At 45.2% G+C, this 18975-nt stretch overlaps 1 protein-coding gene across 10 annotated transcripts in view; it reads left to right on the top strand.

Moving 5' to 3' along the window:
- The window catches only part of CDRT4 (CMT1A duplicated region transcript 4), a 64133-nt gene extending 53893 nt beyond the window's left edge, over positions 1 to 10240 (top strand). For 9 of the 10 annotated variants that reach the window (XM_032321546.1, XM_032321548.1, XM_032321550.1 and 6 more), the window contains 2 exons: positions 3741 to 3815; positions 5540 to 9721. In XM_032321546.1, the coding sequence (XP_032177437.1) occupies positions 3741 to 3815; positions 5540 to 5997 (533 nt within the window). In that variant the 3' untranslated portion in view covers positions 5998 to 9721. Of the gene's footprint in view, positions 1 to 3740; positions 3816 to 5539 lie in introns of all 10 variants that reach the window. The other variant, XM_032321540.1, reaches the window with a different exon arrangement.
- Positions 10241 to 18975: the final 8735 nt, after the last annotated feature.

The following is an 18975-nucleotide window of genomic DNA, read 5'->3' as shown; positions in this document are numbered from 1 at the left end:
CAAGGAGAGGAGTGGGAGACGAGAGGTAAGCAAGATGAGATGCCTGCAGTGTGGAGCAGGGGAGAGAGGAGATAGGCTGAAAAGAGGAAAATAGATCTAGCTTCCAATGGAGCACAAGGCCCTCATGTTGGCTTGTTCTTGGTGTGGACTCCTTTGCAGGACTGAGTTTCTGAGGCTGATTTCAGCGGAAGGGCATCATTGAAGATCTGGCTATACCTTGAGCAAGTTCATCCTTCCGTCCTCTTATGTTATCGCTGTGTCTGATGCTCAGAGTTCCACAACAAGGATGCAGAAGGACATTGCTTTAGAATCCACGCAAATGTTTACTGGTTACGAGTTCCATGATATGCTCTATCCAGTGTTTGGATGGATGGGTGGATGGATGAAGTCCTGGTCAAATGAGATGAGGGGGTATTGCATAGCGATGTCCCTTTTGGAAGGTAAAAGGGCAAGGTAGCATATTACAGGCTCTTGAGAAGTTCCGGCACTAAAGGAATTTATTGAACAGGTCATTCTTCAAACTTCCCTGACTGAGTCATGCCTGCTCTGTCCCCTGGATTAAACAATCTACGTAGCCTTACAGGGTGGCTCTATTTCCCCACTCTTTAAGTGTAACACCAATTAATGTCTTGAGAGATTCTTGCATTCTATGGGACGTGGTTTAGGAAACACTGGATTAAGATAATGTTTTGCCCTTCATGAGCGTGCAAAGAGCATTACTTCCACAGCATTAGTGGGCTAGAAAGTCTGAGTGGGGTTGACTTGTGTCAATGCACTCATCCATCAGTCCTGCCTGGAATCCACAAAATCCCTTTGCAAGATGGTTTCCTGAGATAAGGATGCAGCTTGTGGCCACAGACAGAGGGGGAGATTTAGCTTTGGATGAGAATGCTATTCACAGCCAGTTTCCTTAGCTCAGTACTTAAAGGCTCTGGCTGTCCTTTGATCCAAGTAAATTCTGGTATTGGCAGGTAATAGTGGAAACGCACTTTTAAATGTTTAAAGGGCACTGACTTTTAGTCATATACATATATATGTATATTTATACATATATATCCAAGGATCCTTCAATGAAAGTATCTCTTAAAATTGCAAAAGGACTAAATGATCCCCTAAACCTGTTTCCTATTTCTAAGTAATGAATACCCTACAAATCGTCAGTGTTTCTTGATTTGGTTCCTAGAACAGTGGTTCCCAACTTTGCTGCACACTAGAACCAAGCTTTTAAATTCTGATGGCTGCATTCCATTCCATTCCAACTAAATCACAGTGCTGCAGGTAGGAACCAGACATATGAATTTTTAAAAGATCCCCGGTAATTCCAATATGCAGTAAAGTTGGAGGACTGCTGGTTTAGAAGCACTTTAGTTTCTGGACAGTTTATTATAACAACCATAACCTCTGTGAGAAGAACAGAGCAGAGAGATAATGGAGGTCCTAAGACATTAAGAACACCATCAGGGTCACAAATCTGTGACAGATTCTAGGTAAGTGTCACTCCTTTGAATTTATTTAAGGCAAGGGCAGCATATCAGATGAGGTTCTGGAAATGGTGGGACAAGAGATGGGTTGGGGTGGGAAGGGCTGGGCTTGAAAACCCAGTGGATTGAACATAAGCCTTTGTGCCTGTAGGAGAAACAAGAAACCCACTTCAATGTTATGCCTCCTGCCCCTCCCATCAATGCTGTTTCTGTCTGTAGACTGCTGGTTTGCATTTCATTTATAGGGAGACAAAAATGGAACCTTTGTGCCAGAGTTGAAGGAAATTATAAAAGCCCACAGCTTGTCTTCAGACTTAATGTCAACTATTTTTCTCCTTTATTTTCAAACAAACAAACAAGTCCTCCCCATGAGTTCTGAGGCCGTCTCAAACATTCCCTGCCTTGGGTTTGTAGTTTCCTGGTTCCTGCATCAGCAGGTATAGCAAAACCCTACCACTCTGTAGAATTGTTTAAGAGCCACAGAAGACTCTTGTAGGGGGTCCCGTGAGATATGGTGAGAAGCTTTGGGCAAGATGTTGGGTTATGTGAATGCACGTGCGTAATGAAACAAACGGTTTGCTGAGAACGGAGCCTCTTTGAGGCTTTGGGGTTTATTAGCTAGAAACTTAGATGTAAGGATAAAAAGCCTTATCCAAACCCCCCAAATATCATGAATTCAAAACATTTCCCCATCATCTGGTACGATGGATGAATCCTATCATACATTTCCAAAAGTTCTGCCGCATGGCAGATAAGTCAAGAAATCTCTTCCTTTGGAGGTGAACAGGTGTGCTGGGTGAGCCCTGGGTTGACAATCTCTTCATTACTGGGGACTTGGGATGAGTGGTCTGCAGTCCTGAGATCCATGGTCGGCCTTCGAAGGAGATATAGAACTTTCTTTTTTTGTTGTTCATTATTACCGGAAGCTGTAGGCTAGAGATTCATGTGAACATTATTATTCTCTAACCTCAGAAAAATGATACTGTGCATTCTCCTAAAAATGTGTTGTCATGAAAAATTGCCACTAAGACAGAAGGGACTTCATAAGGCCTGGATCTGAGCAGGTTTGACAAAAAGTAACTTTTTTTTAAAAGAATATGAATAAATGTTTAGGATGTGCTATCCTTTGTTAAGTGTGTTATAATAAAATGTTGACATTGGGAATAACTTACTTTAGAAATATAGTGGGATTTAAGGTTGGCCATGTCAGTAACATACTTCCTTGGTTAGGAGGAAAAAAATAGGTGGAAAACCTGGGAATTTGCTTATCTCAGGGGAATGTTTCACACACCAGCAAGTCAACCCCTGCAGATGCTGCAGCAGAAAGAAACGCATGGGATCATTATTCAGTTAAAGCAGCATTTACTCAGTGTGTGGTTCTCAGAGCAGCAGCCTCCCCTGAGAGCTTCTTAGAAATGCACATTCCCCGGTCTCCCAAGCAGATCTACTGAGTCAGAATCAGACCAGCAACCTCCCCTGGCATGCTGAGTCAGAGTCGCAGGGCAGGCCCAGGTGTCTGATTGAACAAGCTCTCCAGGCAATGTTAGTGTTCACTGAAGTTTGAGAAGCCCTGCTCTAGACTGGAGGTTCTCCAAGTGTGATCTCCTGACCCATAGCACCAGCATCACCTGGGAACTTAGGAAAAACCATCTGAGACTTTTTTCACTGGACATTCATAGGTGTTGGTAGAAATGTTCCATGGCATTTCAAATGTTCAAGGTCCACAGAGATGGCCAGACAGAACTTATAAAATAACAAATGTTTGGCTAAAAATTCCGACATGTTCATTTTCTAGTCTTAGAACTGGAAAGGACCTACAGAGACCTCCTGGATCTGTTTCCTGTCACTAGGGGTTAATAATAAAGCCTCACAGATGGTCAACATTTTCCTCCCCACTAACGATTTAGAACGTTGATTGTAGAATCAGGAACTCTGGAGTTGGGGCTCTGCACTCAGGGTCTTAACAAGCCCTCTAGACAGGTGCATCCTACAGTTTGAGGACCACTAGACCACACTTCCCATCAAACTGCCCACGGGTGTGACCACCTCCCCCGAAATGCTGGCTGAGAAGTGCATCCAGGAGACAGAAGCTTGGCCCAGTAACATGACCATGCATGGATGCTGGTAGAGAAAATGATGTTTATTTTGACCTCTTGTGTTGAGCCCACATAGCCCCTCCCCAGCTCCGTGGAAAGTGCGTCCTCTTCTCTCAGTTCACTCTGTGCTAGCCCTGGCTAATAAGTGTTATTTTCCCCCAAGGTCTTTGGGCCTTCGATGTGAAGAACTCTTTAGTGATGGAGGTGATCGATGCACGAAAGATAAAGACAGAAGAAGGTAGGGCTTGGGACCTTAGCAATGGGAGCTCCTGCTGTGAGCTGAGAGCGAAAGCTGAGAGATCTGGGGTGGGGAGACTTAGAGGTGGGGCTCAGGGTGGCCACTCTTGTTATGCAGGTAGAAAGTATACAGGTAGAAAGCATGCCTGGGAGATGAAGGAGTTTTTACTCATTTTGTTCCAGACAAATATAGTTTCACCTCTGCCAGATACAAACAAATGCCTCAACCTGCAAGATACTTTGTATTTTTTTTTAAACTTTATTTTTAAGTAATCTCCATGGACCCAACCTGGGGCTTGAACTCACAACCCCTAGACCAAGAGTCTTGTGCATACTCTACTGACTGAGCTATCCAGGCTCTGAGATCTTGGCATTTTGCGTTTGCTTGGAGGAGACAAAGATGAACCATCGAGTCTGCATTTGGAAGCTTCGATGTGCATTTATTTTTTTCTTTTCATGAGAGGTGATGTCACACACCTTGCCTTAGGCAGAATAATATGCAACTTTTGCAGGGAAATGAAGCCTTTCAAAACACATTCTTTACTGACAGATCTGTCCCTAGGTGAGCTTGGCTCCTGAATGTCCACAAGGCAGCCTGGGAATAACTGTATGATCTGTATTTTCTCTGATTATGCCCAATGATAGTGTTTTTCACAGAATTTACATTGAAGATGGCAAGATCAACCTTTTAACTTCCTTGCCTCCCAAACCCCTATTGAAAAAGTATGACCAAAGTATGCACCATTTGAGAAAACAAGGAATGTAGCACCGTCAGGAGAGAAATCATGAGGCATTTCTGCTAGACAGAGTGAAGTTGTGGAGGGAAGAGGGAGGGAATGACCTTCCCATGATTTGGTATCTACAAAGGAAGAAGCTTGTTAAACTCATAAATAGAATTTTCTAAGAAAGCCTTCCTACCCCAAATACTCAAAACTTCTGGCCAGAACTATAGTGAAAAGCTTATAGATTTCTGAGCCCGTTAGATTTGAATTCAAACCCACTGTTCACTAGCTATGCAAGCTGGTTGGCCTCGAGCTCATCCTCAGTTAACTGGGGGATTAAACAAAATAGTACAGGAGAGGAGACATAGCCAAAATGTTCATAGTTACCATTTACTGATTATTATGTGCCAGGTACTGTGCGAAAAGCTTTACATTTCCTTTAACCCACAAAAGACTCTATGAAATTGATTATATTCTAACCATGATTTTGCACTGAAAGCAAATAAGGTTTAAAAAGGCTAAGGGGTTCCTCAGGTTCACAGGGATTGCATGGGTATAGAAGGAATTTGGGCTCAACCAGTCTAATCGCAGAGCCCATGTTTTTAGGCCCTAAGCTGAACCATTCCAAGCCCTTAAAATATATTGCTTTATTTAATCCTTACAGTGGCCTCTTGGTAACCACTTTTGTTGGTGGAAAAGAAATAGAAGTCCAGAGTGTAAACAGTTTAATATTATACAAAGGTCTGAAGCCCAGCCCGCTGGACTCCCAAGTTTTCCACCCTTTACCACCATGCTGTTTTTTAATTGATATACCCCATGGAATGTCATTCAATCTCCCATCTTTGGCTTTGATTTTATTCTCACTGAATACAAGGGGTATAAGACCAATTATGCATGATGGGGTAAAGTTCAAAACATGGTCCTAATACCCCCTAGTTCTTTGAAGAACTGGATTATTATAGACAAGCTCCTGTAAATCACCTGTCTTTCTCTTTGCTGGTAGAACTCACAGAGAACATTGGGCTTCCCCTGTGTGTGCTTGAGAAACACAATCCTTGGCCAGCCTATGTGACATATATGTCCCCGCTGGTGAAGAGACTCATTGAGAAAAGCAAAGCTAGAGATCTGGAATATGCGCAGGCACTTGAGGAAAGCCAACCGTCATCGAGGCAGAACAAGCTGGCCAGCATTACGCAGCTGAAAAGGAAAAAGTCGTCTAAGGGCCCTGGAAACCTGATGTTGAAGGACATGAGGTCAGAGACCATGTTATCAGTGTGGAGCTCCTACTCTGTACCAGCCACAGGTCCCACCGCTATGCCAGAGCCAAGGCACTTCCATACGGATTCCAGAGAAAATCCCACTGCAAACTATAACAAGATCATCTTCTCTCGAAAACCCATGATGAGGCTGCTTCCGTACAGCTCCCTGCTAGTCAGCAAAGAGAAGCATTCAAGTGTTTAGCAGGGAGCTCCTGCGGTCATCCCTCCACCCCCCCACCAAGATCGTACAGTAATTAAGCTCCATGTGCTGTAAATTTCCCTATGTCCTTTAAATGTGAACTTGTCCCTACTTGTGCAGAGGTTGGCTGAGATAAACCAGATCTGAATGTGGGTCGTGGATGGGCAGGTATACCCCCTCCAGCATCACAGTCAGAAGGAGTTGGGAAACTCCACACCCCAGTTCCTGCCATATATGCTTAGAACCTAACTGAGGATGAATGAGTTCCAGTCCAGGCAGGACACAGAAACCACACCGGTTACTATACCAGAGGTAATCCAATACAAAGAATTACTAACCAGGTAACTGGAAAGGTGGGACGAGAACCCAATGGTATTAGTGGAGGTAGCCACCTGCAAGGAAGCAGGTTTCCCAAGGCTGGGGGAGCAAAGACAAGATATTGGACTTATTAAAAGTTAGGCACTTGGAGAGTGGGCATGTGGGCTCAATTTCAGATTTTTGAGACTGGGCAGGATGGGGGATACTCCTCAGTGGCTTCTGGTGTCCTTGAGCTTGGAGGAAATTTCCAGCAGGGAGGGTATCTCAGTCTCTGTGTAGGGGAAGCTCTTTGGCTGAAGTTGATTCTGTGATGGTGGAGAAAACCAAAACCTGGACTCAAATGCTTCTGGAAGGAATTGACCCTGCCCGAGAGAACAAGAAGCGTTGCCAGTGGAAACAGACAGGGACAGGAAGCCAGCAGAGGGGTAAACAGGAAGCAAACCAGGAGAGAATTCCTTCCTCCTCTTCCAGCCTCAAAGCTCCCCCTCACTGCCCCATACCCCCTATGGGCAGAACCTATCAGGGAGGAAAGCAGGAATGTGGTTTGCAGAATCCTGAATGCCAACATCTCAGGTTGGATGAAAGGATAGACTTGAAGCCAGGAATACATTAGCTTCAAAACTAGCACTCTGGTGTTCTGAGTGAGCCCACCTTGTTCCACCAGGTACCTGAACTTGGAATTGAGATGTTTACTCCGTGGTGGGTTTACAAAGCGGCAGTGGGGGCGTGAGTGTCCCCTGCTGAGAAACGGAGGATTTCCTCCCCTGTACTACTTTAAGGTTTGCCTTGTGGAGTCGAGTTGGCAGGGGAGAAGTTCCTGGCTGAACCCCAGCTGTAATTTGTCAGACCACACTTAGCATTGGTACATCCATGCTCTGGGCAGTTCCCAATTATGCCCCAAAGCAAGTGATGTTAAACTTAGTCTCAAAGCGGACAGGCTTTGTCTTTAGATGCAAGGGGAATCTGGTTATGATAGGGAGACCTAGCTGATCTCACGACTGGGGTTTATCTATTGACTATAGCATGCCTCCATTGGTAGCTTCTCCTGAATTTCTGTATTTACATTCATGAAGCAGTTGATACCCATCTTGCTTCCCTAACAGACATGTAGAGGCAAGTTGCTATAAATGCCATTTGAAGAAGTCAAGTTTGCCCTACACATGCATTCTCTCCATACAGGAATCTTGCGGAAATTTTAGCACTCACCTCTGGCTGCTGTGAGTAGCGTCGGGACAGATTCACAAATTAGAAGCCCTGGACCCATTCCTGGGTTGCCAGGTCTTGGCCAGAATGAATTCTTGCACAAATATAGGCGGTTTCCAGTGAATGTGAATGACTGTAGTTCGTGTCCGTGGATCATTTAGAGACATGGAAGCAGGTGGTAAATTCCTCCCAATGAGAATTTTTCTCTCTCCTCTCCTTTCATGGGATTTTAAAGCCAGAGTATATTTTGGGTAGATTTGGGAGTAGATTTGCCTGTTCTGGGAGCACAGGGATGTCTCTCAGGTTCTCATGAACAAAGCTAGTCTCAGCAAATGTCCAGCATTGAGTGTTAAAGTTTATTGAGATTTGGGATTATTTCTTCCAATCCCTCTTTGAGGGCAAAGCAGTTACTCCTTTTTATTCTTTAAGTTTTTTTTTTTTTTTTAGGTGTTTAATAGTTTTTACAGAAGTATCTGTATATTCTCTAAATTAAAATGATGGTTTTACAGGTAACTGTTTAGATTGAATTAATTCCCAACCTGTTATAACAACAGAAGCACGAGTGGAAGGACATTAACACCTTACGTTGTGATGAAAATTGCTTGTATCTGGGACTCTAGTCCAGACACACTGCCTCCTAAAACAGTTTTAAAAAAGAAAAAGCCTAATTCCTTTTGAAATGGGGGCTCTGTTCAAGCCCAAGCTGGGGTTCACAGGCCCAGCCACCACACGGGGATTTGACCAGCTGTGACTATATTTGCATGAGCACTGCAGGAAAGACCCAGTTCAACAAGACCAGCTGGACCCAGTCATGAAGCCTCCACATTGGGGGAGGGAGGGTTATCCTCAGTAATCCCTGTTGCTTAGATTGTCTTCTGCTCCAGACCTCCCTGAGCGTGATGGAGGTGGGGAGCAGTGAGTCAAAATCCTCCTAAAAGGCTCTTTTGCTAAAACCCTAGAAAGCCCTGAGTATGCACAGAAAGGGAGGGGGAGAGAGTTTCTTGATTTCACAACACCCCAGCACGCAGGATCCCACTGCCCTGGGCCTGCCAGAGGCCAGTGGATGCTCGGCGGCACCAGCTTTGTTCATGAGAACCTGAGATAGATTCCCGGTGCTCCCAGAACAAGCGTGCAGTCCTTCCGGGGGCTGAAATCTGACCAGAGCAGGTGGGGCATGGAACAGAATGGGGATTCTTCCTCACGGAAGCTCATGGGCCTGTCCAAGCTGGAGGGGTCTGGGCCATCTCCAGTTTCTCTGAACATATTAAACTTCCATCTCTAAGAGGGGACGAGAGAGCTAGAGACTAGAGGCTAGCTCTCTCTGATGTTCCACAGACTGCAGCCTCTAATTTATCCCCTTGGCATCTGGAATTATTCTATTTGGCAGGAGAGCCGTTTCACTTAGTCTCCCTGCCATGGTCGGTTTACGAAACACCGGAATCCGTATTTTGTTGCCCTTTCTCCATTGCTCTGTAACCAAGGCCGCCTCCTGACACATACTGAGTAGCTGTTTTTGAACAAATTCTTTGGCTCCTGCGCACAAAATGGTATTTACCCATTTGCAAATTCCACCGTTGGTGTTTAAACAGTAATGCTTGACCTCGGCCGCTGGCCGTTTTCACTCTGGTGGGTCTGTAAGGACATCAGATAGTCTCACATGCTGCAATGTCTCAGCTGTGGCCCAGGAGCACGTCTCGAAGATTAGGCTGTTTGGCAAATAGGATGCCTCCGTAAAGCTCTCCAGGAGCTTAACTACATAAACCTGCTGGCCCAGGTGTGTCCGAGCCAGATATTTGAGGGTGGCCTGGGAGCTCTCTGACTGGAATGCGATGCCTGGTGGGACCAAGATGGAGGGGACTTCAAGAGTGGTGGACTTTATTAACAGCCCATGTGACCAGCACAGCATGAGAAGCTAATCCTCCTTTTCCTGACCCAAGGTCCTCGTGTAGGACCCACAAAGACCTCACGTTGGTCCCCCTTAAGTCATTTTGTCAGGACATGGAGAACAAAACACGGGGACCCTGAGGTAGGGATTTTGACCCTTGGGCTTTGATGAGGGTCCTCGGAGATAGCCGAGAAGTCTCATGGAGGAGGAGATACAGCACAGGAATCTCAACCAGGGATGGACAGCGTGTGTGTGTGGAGACAGAAAACCAGAAGCAGCAGGAATCCCAAGACTGCAGCCTCACTCCATGGGTCAACAGAGGTGGTAAAATGGTCATAAAAGTGCTTTCTTTGTGAGATGTGTGTGAGCAAAGGGACGCATCTAGACAATGTGGCTCTTTTCAGCCTTGGCTGAGTCATTCATTCCTAGAAGCTTTTTAGTAGCCCAGCCTTCACGACTGACCACACATTTTTAGAGCCCGCACTTTATCGGTGCCAGATAACAGAGACAGAAAGAGAGAGGCATGGGGGAGATGGTGGGAGTAAACAGGCACCTGAGATCTGCTGTGATCCTGCGTCCTCAGAACAGGGACGGAAGCTCAGGCCTGGGTTTATGTTTGTCAAGTAATCCGGAAATCCTTCCTCTTCCTCCCTCACCAGCCCCTCCCCCATCCCAATCTTTTACTTGGGACCTAGAGCCTCAGCCAGCTCCTTACTGTGTCCCCAAACTGTCAGACATTGCTGGGCCGGGCATGTTCCCGGAGTGAGCAGGCATGTGTAATTTCTCTGGGGCTTTGGGGGTGGGGTGCCGTCAAAGCCAGCAGGAATGCAGGAACACCTCAGTTTTTTTTTTTTTTTTTTTTTTGAACACCTCAGTTTTAAGCGGAATCCACTGCCACCCCCATATGGCATGACCCAACCAAGACCCGATTTCCATATGGGACAGGGTAGAATAAACAGTGCCATGAAAAAGATACTGGGCTTCAGGTCGAGACCCCCATCTCTTCTCCTAGGTTTTCTGTTCCAGGGCCAATAAAAATTCCCACCCCACCAGAAGCCCTTCTAGGAAGTGTATCTGCGGGCCTTCAAGACTCCAGGAATCAACTTGCTTCCTGTCTAGATTCAGTTGTTCAGCCACCTAGAATGTTGCATTATTTGGGGTAGACAAGAGTTGTGAGAAGATACAACATTTCAGGCAACCCACCTCGGTGGAATAATTTCTGTGTGCCTGTCGGCTGGGAGGACTCTTGTGGAGGGTGAACATAGTACCAGACAGACAGCTGGAAAGAAGTTGGCCCCGAGTGTGCCCTGAGTGTGCTCACACTTTTGGGTGCTACAGCTTGTCCTTGTCCATTTTATTCTCCATAGGATTACATCCTTGCTTGCCTAGCTAGCTAGCGAACCCTCGGGTAAGTGAAATCCTTTGGGATGGGAACCTGGGCTCCCAACTCCAAGTCGGGGTTGCTCCCCTGTCCTCACATCCTCCCCTCTACCCAGATTTCCTTGAGGCTGTCCTGCTGCTGTACCCTCAAGCTGGGCAGATGTGTTTGGCTGTTGGTTGCTGACCCACGGATTCAGCTATGTCACCCTCTCCTGTGAAGCAGTCTTTACTGGAATCGCCTCCACATGGGGCATACTTCTTCAGAGCCCATTCACTGTGTGCTTCTGGAGCAGCAGAGCCTGGGTGGAGAGTCTGAGAGTGCCATGAGATCTGGACAAGGTCAGTCCCACTGCCATACTCCTAGAGCCTGGCATGTAGTAGGTGCTCAACTATCTCTTGATCAGATGATTTACAATAGCAAATCCGAACACCCGGAACAAAAAGGCCCTGAGAAGAAGTGGTTTCTTTCATAATGTCCAGAGGCTGGAAAAACCACTTGACCTGGTTTTGTACAAAGCTTGCATTGAGTAGGCAGCTTTGCTCTAAAGTTCCTTCTAGTCTTGGTTCTACGATTCAGGAAAAGAATGCAGCACGTACCTCTCATGTGCCCTTCCTGATAGGATACTGGAGGGTCAAGAGGCAATTTCTTAAAACTCAATGTCTGGTGGTTCTGTTTAATGACTAGCCCATGTCTACAAGATGGAATTCCAAGTTGGCCATATTTTTTCTCTAACCTTTGTTAGAAGGGACGCAATTTCACAGATCTACTCCCCCCTTCCCATTCTCAGGCTTGCAGCCACGCCGATGGGCACCAAGGGCTTGCTTGTGCCAGGTGCCGTGCCGGGGGCCCAGCTGTGAACATGGCACACTCAGGCTTACATCTGGCCTTGGAGACAGAGGACAATCACAATGGAACCCTGGGCTTCAATGACAGTATATTTGCTTTAGGCTCCTGACTGGTTCCCTCCAGTCTCATGAAAAAGAGATTAAGGAAAGAGGCAGGATTAGTAACAGGACAGCTGCTCATTTAAAAAAAAAAAAAAAAAAGTCATGGCAAATTTTTGGCCAAGTTGGATTGTTTTTTAGTGGCCTGGTGAGTTTTTCAAACTATGCAAAGCTGCCTCCAGCTGATTGCTTGGCCCCTAACTTTCATGTTTGTTTCTGTTGCACTGTGGAACTCTTTTTTCCAGCTCACGTGTGTTTCGGGGTCAGGTGTCTCCCTTTGGAGCCCTTGCAGCAGCCCAGAGGCAGTGCACACTGCAAATACACATTTGCACACTGCTTGTCCCAACACACTCACTTCCTGCCTGCCTTTCTGTCCTAGAGGACTGGGCTGGGCAGCTTCGAAGGAGACCTCAGGGCTCCCTTACTGTCCCCATAAGACCCCGGGCCAGGGGCCAAGCCCAGGCCTCCAGCATTGACCCTTAGCCTACTGGGCTTGAATGCAACTTCCCCAGGTCTCCACAGCTAAAGGATCAAGTCGACCTTTCCTCTTCTCTATGACAGACAGCCCTGCTTCCTACTAGCTTTTCCAGGTTTTTGTAGGCCCCTCTGTGGACTTGGGACAAGGGGTGTGTTTTGACCCAGGGAGAAAGCAATGTGCTGTTTCATGGCTCCCCCTGCTTGTCTTTGCTCTTGCTCCAACTCCTTCCTCTCTCTGGTTGTACCAATGGAGCTCCTGTCCTGCTCCCATCTCTTCCTCAACCCCCTTTCTTCCCTTCCATGTGATCTTATAATTATTTATTTATTTAGTCCTAAAAAATTAAAAAAAATTTTTTTATTTTTTTAAAGATTTTTATTTATTTAACACACACAGAGAGATCACAAGTAGGCAGAGAGGCAATCAGAGAGAGATGGGGAAGCAGGCTCCCTGCTGAGCAGAGAGCCTGATGCAGGGCTCAATCCCAGGACCTGAGCTGAAGGCAGAGGCTTAGTCCTCTGAGCCACCCAGGCGCCCCTATTTAGTCATTTTGAAGTTAAATGATACTTGTTTTAAGTGACTCAGTCTCCACAAAGCATAAGTGACTAAGATGACCTTGAATTCACAAACTTTGGGAGAAGCATGACCCCTAATGTTCAGATACTGGAAGTCTGAGCCTCCAACCTGAGGACAACAGGAAGTCCCCAGGTACTTTGTGGGGGGCTCTGATGAGTGCTTGGATATTCCATGCACCATGGCCACCTGTCAGTCTGGCCACCCATCTCACCCTGAAGCATTGCCTCAAGGTTCTAGGTCAGTACCATCTGGCTTCTTCCCAACCTAGCCTTGGGGTGGGGGGGTCCCTGAAGCCGCCTGAAGCACAGCTCTGCCCAGATGGTAACAGTCAACAAATCTTCTCTGAAGACCCGGGATCATAGAAGCATGACAGAGTAAATAGCAATTGCTACCAGAAGCATCTATTTTGGAAGGCCTACCAGTCTCAGTCTGATTTCTGTTCCCTGGTGAGGGCCAGTTTGGCCTCCAATATGGATTTCAGTGCATCTTCATTAACTCACAATCCAGGTCCAATTCCACCTTATCCCTGGAGATATAAGAGCCACCTCTACCCTACATCCCTCCTGTCGATAACATCCCTCTGTTTTTGATAGCAAACAAAATTGTCACGGGGAATACCAACTGCCTCATTCATAAGATTCAGTTTAGTTTCCCTGGCCTGGAAAAGACAATCACAATATTCAGCAGAACATAGTGCATTTGGGGCTTCAGAACTCTTCAGTAGAACAGAAGGCTTTTATCTCACCCTCTTTATGTTCCTGCTTCCAGAGTGTGGGGAAGTTATACATTTTGATGTCCATGAGTGAGTAGCTCTTGGACAGAACACATACAATAGCAGCCACTCCACTCCCATGACCATCACCTTCACCCCCATTACTACCACTACCAGCATCACCACCGCAACCATCACCATCACTACCACCACCACCACCACCATGACCATTACCATCACAATCATCACCACCACGACCATCACCTTCACCACCACCACCATCCCATCATCACCACCACCATCATGACTATCACCTTTGCCATCACCACAACCATCACCATCATGACCATTATCATTATTAGCATCACCACCATGACCATTACCATCACCACCATCACCACAATGGCCATCACCTTCACCACCACCACCATTGTCATCAACAGCACCACTATCACCACTATTATTACCATCACTAATCAATACTATCACCACCATGACCATCACCACCATGACCATCACCTTTACCACCATCACCACAGTTACCACCTTCACCATCATCCCCACCACCATCACTAACCAGGGAAGGCAAAGTCTCAAAGACCTATTTTATAAATCAGAGAGAGACAAATAGTGTAGGATATCACTTATATGTGGAATCTAAAAAAGCTGAACTCTGAGAAATAGAAGTAGGGTAGTCACCAGGGGTCCAGGGGTGGGAAGTGGAGAGATGTTGATCAAAGGGTACAAATTGCCAGTTATAAGGTAATGAGTTCTAGGGATCAATGTACAGCATGGTGATTATAACTAATGGTATTGTATTATTATTTAAAGTTACTAAGAGAGAAGATTTAAAATTTTCTCAGTACAATAAAAAAGTAATTACGTGACAGAGGGAGGTGTTAACTAATGCTATGGTAGTAATAATTTTGCAATACATAAATGTATCAAATCAATACACTGTGTACCTTAAATATCAATTATATCTCAAGAAAGTGGGGGGGAGGGGAAGACCATGAGAAGTATCTGAATTTGAGTTATTTCACTGACACTGGACACCTCAAGAACATCCCCTATATCTGCATGGATCAAATTCTCCAAGGTGGTCCCTTGAGAAGAGAAGGAAGAATTGACCAAGATAGAAGTGCTGATGTTCTAGATGGCAGAAACGATCAGAGTTCGTCAGTTGAGGTTCGCAAATAGAATTCAGGAGTCCATGAACTTGAACAGCAAAAAAATTGTATCTTTATTTTCACTGACCTCTCAGTGAGTTTTGGCACATTGGGGTTCATAGTACCTGTGACTTTGTCACCAGTAGGAAGCACAGACATTTTCATGCCACATGATGGTCATAGACATCTTGAGGTATTATGTATGGTCCTTGCCTTTTTGAAATGGTAGTAGGCATTAGATTTGCTGCTACATCTTGCTGCTACATCTATTAATGCATTACATTACATTATGTAGTGCATTAATAAAATCCACAGTCTAATTAAAAAATATGTTTTTTAAAGATTTTATTTATTTGACAGAGATCACAAGTAGGCAGAGAGACAGGCGGAGAGAAAGAGGGAGGGGGAAGAATGCTCTCTGCTGAACAGAGAGCCTGATGCAAGGCTCGATCCCAGGACCCTGAGATCATGACCTGAGCCGAAGGCAGAGGCTTAACCCACTGAGCCACCCAGGAGGCCCCAAAAGATCTGTTTTTTAAAAATACTTTATTTAGTTTTTAAAATAATTATTTTCCTTTTTTCATCCTATACATTTTATTTAAAAGATGTTAAGAACTCCTGACATAAGTTCAGAGTTTGCTTTTATTGAGCGTCTAATGTAAATAGTAGAAGTCTGTCTCCCTCCTTGTCTACTCCAGCAAGTAACCATTATTTACAGCTGGCATATAACCATGAAGACTCTTTTTCAAAGCAGATACAATTAGTATATGCATATACATAATATATGCGTATCATAATTCATAAGCTATTTTTAATGCAATCACTATACATATTCTGCTTTTTTCACTTGACATCTCTCCTTGTTGTGGTGCATAAATTGCCCCCATCCTTTTGGATCACTTTGAGGTGCCAGCGTTCTTTATCCATTCCTGATGGATACGAAGGTTGATTCCAGGTTTTCCACTATTCCGGAAACCTAGTATTCGTGCAGTTGGTCTTGATGTCTTTCCTGAGGGAACCCCCTCCCCTCATCTTCTCATGTCTATGTCCTTGAGTGTCTCAGTCACTTTTGAGGACCTGTTCCTGAGGAAATTGAGGTGAGTGGGCTATCATGTATGGGAGCCCCATATTTGAACTTCTTTTCCAGTAGGCTTTCAAGATACTTACTTGCCTATGGGCGGAAGAGTTCTGGCCTCTGAAATGCTCGAACAGGATGATCAGAGATCCTGGTGTTCAAGTGATCTCAAAGCAGGATAACTGTGAAGGAGAGCAGGGGTAGTGACCACTTTATCCTTCTTTTAATGTCCTCTAGGTCCCTGCATAGTGTCTCATTCAGGATTCCTTGCACAGTTGCATAGGCTGAGAATGGCACAAATGATGGGGGTAGGGACACAGTTTCACATAGACTCTCATGAGAATGAAACTCCCTGAGTAGCATAACATGACAATGCTGGCCTTATTGGTAGAAATGGCTAAATTAATGTTTCTTTAAAAAAAATCGCTGTTTTTACAAAGATAGGATTTTACAAAATACATTTCTTTTTTCCCCCAAGATTTTATTTTTAAGTAATTTCTACACCCAAGGTGGGGTTTGAATTTATAACCCTGAGATTGAGTCCATGCTCTACCAACCAAGCCAGCCATGTGTCCTGCGAAAGCATTTCTTCAGCTTTTCTCACTTAACAATACCTCATGGATGTCCTTGAAGTCAACAGGTAGAGATTTAACTCACTGTTCTCAATAGCTGAATGACACTTCGTTGTAATCAGTGCCTCCTGATTTGATTTGCTTGTTTGATTTCCACAAAATCTTAGAGCTCTAGGGTTCCTTTCTCCCCAGTCTGCCCTCAGATTTGGCTTGGTGGAGTAATGCCTTATGTTTGTATGAAACAGATTTTCAGGGTGTTCTTGCACCTTACTTAATGCTTCAACCACCCTAAGATGGGGAAAACCCAGGTTAAGAGAAGGTCCTAGGCTCACACAAGCAGAGAAATTATATCTGACTCCCAGAACTGTTTTCCTCACCAGACAGCATGGCCACTCCACACAGGCATCTATCAGCCCTTCCTGATCACTTTGAGGTGTTCCAGTTGGGAAGGGTGGTGGCTGAGTGACCCACATTGAGGCTGGGGGGTAGGTAGAGGGTGAAGGTGGGTCACCTTGAAAAATGAGAACCAGAAGACAAACCTGTTCCCTAAGAGCAATGGACAGCCATAGCAGGGTTTGAGGCAAAGCAACAGCTCAATCTATAAGCAGAGGCCAAAACCAGTTTGGCTTTCCTCTCTCACTGACCTGGCTCATCAATAACTCAATGCTGAACCTTGAAGATGGAGCACATGAGGGAAAGTAGGATATGAGGCTTGCCTTTGAGGAACTCATAAATAATTTTAAAAAGTACATATGAGAACTTTCATACCAAATCAGAACTGTCACCTTCAAAGTCATTGATGTGAAAGGCTCTGTCCTTATTAACAAGAAAGCTGGGCTTGCTCAGAGACTTTGAGCTCCATTTTCAGCAACTCATTCTCTGAGTTGGGTCATGGGCTATCCCAACAAACAGTTGCTTTAGAACCATAGAATGAATGATTGAGTAGATTTGTTCGAGATCATTTTATAGAGATCCTTTAATCTCATGCGATTATTCTGAAGATGAGACAGAGGGTCAGAGAGGCCCATTGATTTGGTCAAGTATTTGACTTCAGTACATTCAAGTTTTCCAGGTCTGCTGCTGACATTTGCCATGGACCAGGTAAGTGGGGGCCCGGTGGCTTGAGTGCTGAAGAGTTCATGGTAGACTGGATGAGGTAGGTGGAATTCCTTGGAGAGAGCTTTCTGGAAGAGGTGAAGATTTTAGAGCCAGGCTTAAAGAGAGAGAATGATATGAATGGTTGTGGAGGACAAGGTGGGGGCATCCCAGGTATATTCAAAAGTGGATTGCTGTTTACAACTCCTTTCCTTTTTTCCTTCTTTCTCTCTCTCTCTCTCTCTCTCTTTCTTTCTTTTCTTTGATTTGTTTACTTATTTTAGAGTGAACATAAGCAGGGGGAGAGGGAGAGAGAGAATCTCAAGCAGACCCTCTGCTGAGCAGGGACACACCCCCGCCCCCAACTCAGGGCTTGATCTCATAATCCCAAGATCATGACCTGAGCCAAAATCAAGAGTTGAGTGCTTAATGAACTGAACCACTCAGGTGCCCCTTTACAATTTCTTTCCTAAACAAAAAACAAAAAACAAATTGGTGAGCCATAGATTTTCCTAAAAAAATTTTTTTTAAATTAAAAATAAAATTTTTCCCTCCTCCCCACAGAACACACTAGACAGATGGTGTTTGCATCTATGTCCTCCTGCCAGGATGTTCTTGGTTTTGTGTGGACACCAAGAGAGGTCAGACTTGGGTTTTGTGCAACTTCCTGAGCTCATCTCTTAGCCCAACCTGTTCCCATCTATTTATTCTATTTTTGTGCACAGTGCTTTGAAGGACAACTCATATCTCCTCCAATTCCTGGCATCCCTCCCCAGGCACCTGCAACTCTGGAAGCTTTTTCCCCATGTGAGGGAGTGGAGCCTAACAAGGCAACCTCTAGATTATTGAGCCATCCAGGAATAAAGGGGCCCGTTTCTGAGGGATGGTCTTCTATTTTGCATTTTACACAGGGCAAAGGAGCTCTTACTGGAAAAAGCAGTTTGTGTGTAGTAAAACTAAGAAACGAAACAGGTCGCAGAATATAAGGCAAAGTAATTCTCTCCCACTCTTCCCTGCCTGCCCCATACTCTTCTTCCCCTTCCTGGAAGCCACCACCATTACGGGTTGGTGTGCATCTGTTTGGAAATTTTCTCTGTATTTTCTTAAAGCCCGGGGTCAGATCATGTCACATCTCTGGGTGTTAAGTCAGAGTCCCTCAAATATCCGATGCTCTTCAATGCCCTCTCTCTTCTGGAATGCCTCCCTCCTGCTCTCTTTGGCACCCACTGCTTCAGCCTCCCTGGCTCCTGGCTCTTCCTCTATCCTACCACCGTGCTTCTGGGGCCTTTGCACTCGCTGCCTCTTCTAGGAGGACAGCTCTTCCTCATCCAGGTGTGAAGCCTCTCTCCCTCACCATCCCCAAACCTTGGCTTTTCTCAGCTTTCCTCTGAGAACCTGACTTACGGTGACATCTCTGTCCGTGGACCCCTCATCTCTTTATTGTCTACATGACTTTCCATCCTGTCCACTTTTTCTTCTCCCCGTTGATTTAAAAAGCTAAAATATAATATAATAAGGCTGTGAATTCCACAAACGTTATATATGTGAAAAGAGGATTTCCTCTATTTTGTTCACT

This window comes from Mustela erminea, chromosome 18, assembly GCF_009829155.1.
Source record: "Mustela erminea isolate mMusErm1 chromosome 18, mMusErm1.Pri, whole genome shotgun sequence".
Taxonomy (NCBI): domain Eukaryota; kingdom Metazoa; phylum Chordata; class Mammalia; order Carnivora; family Mustelidae; genus Mustela; species Mustela erminea.
This window is presented reverse-complemented; position numbering and strand designations above follow the sequence as displayed.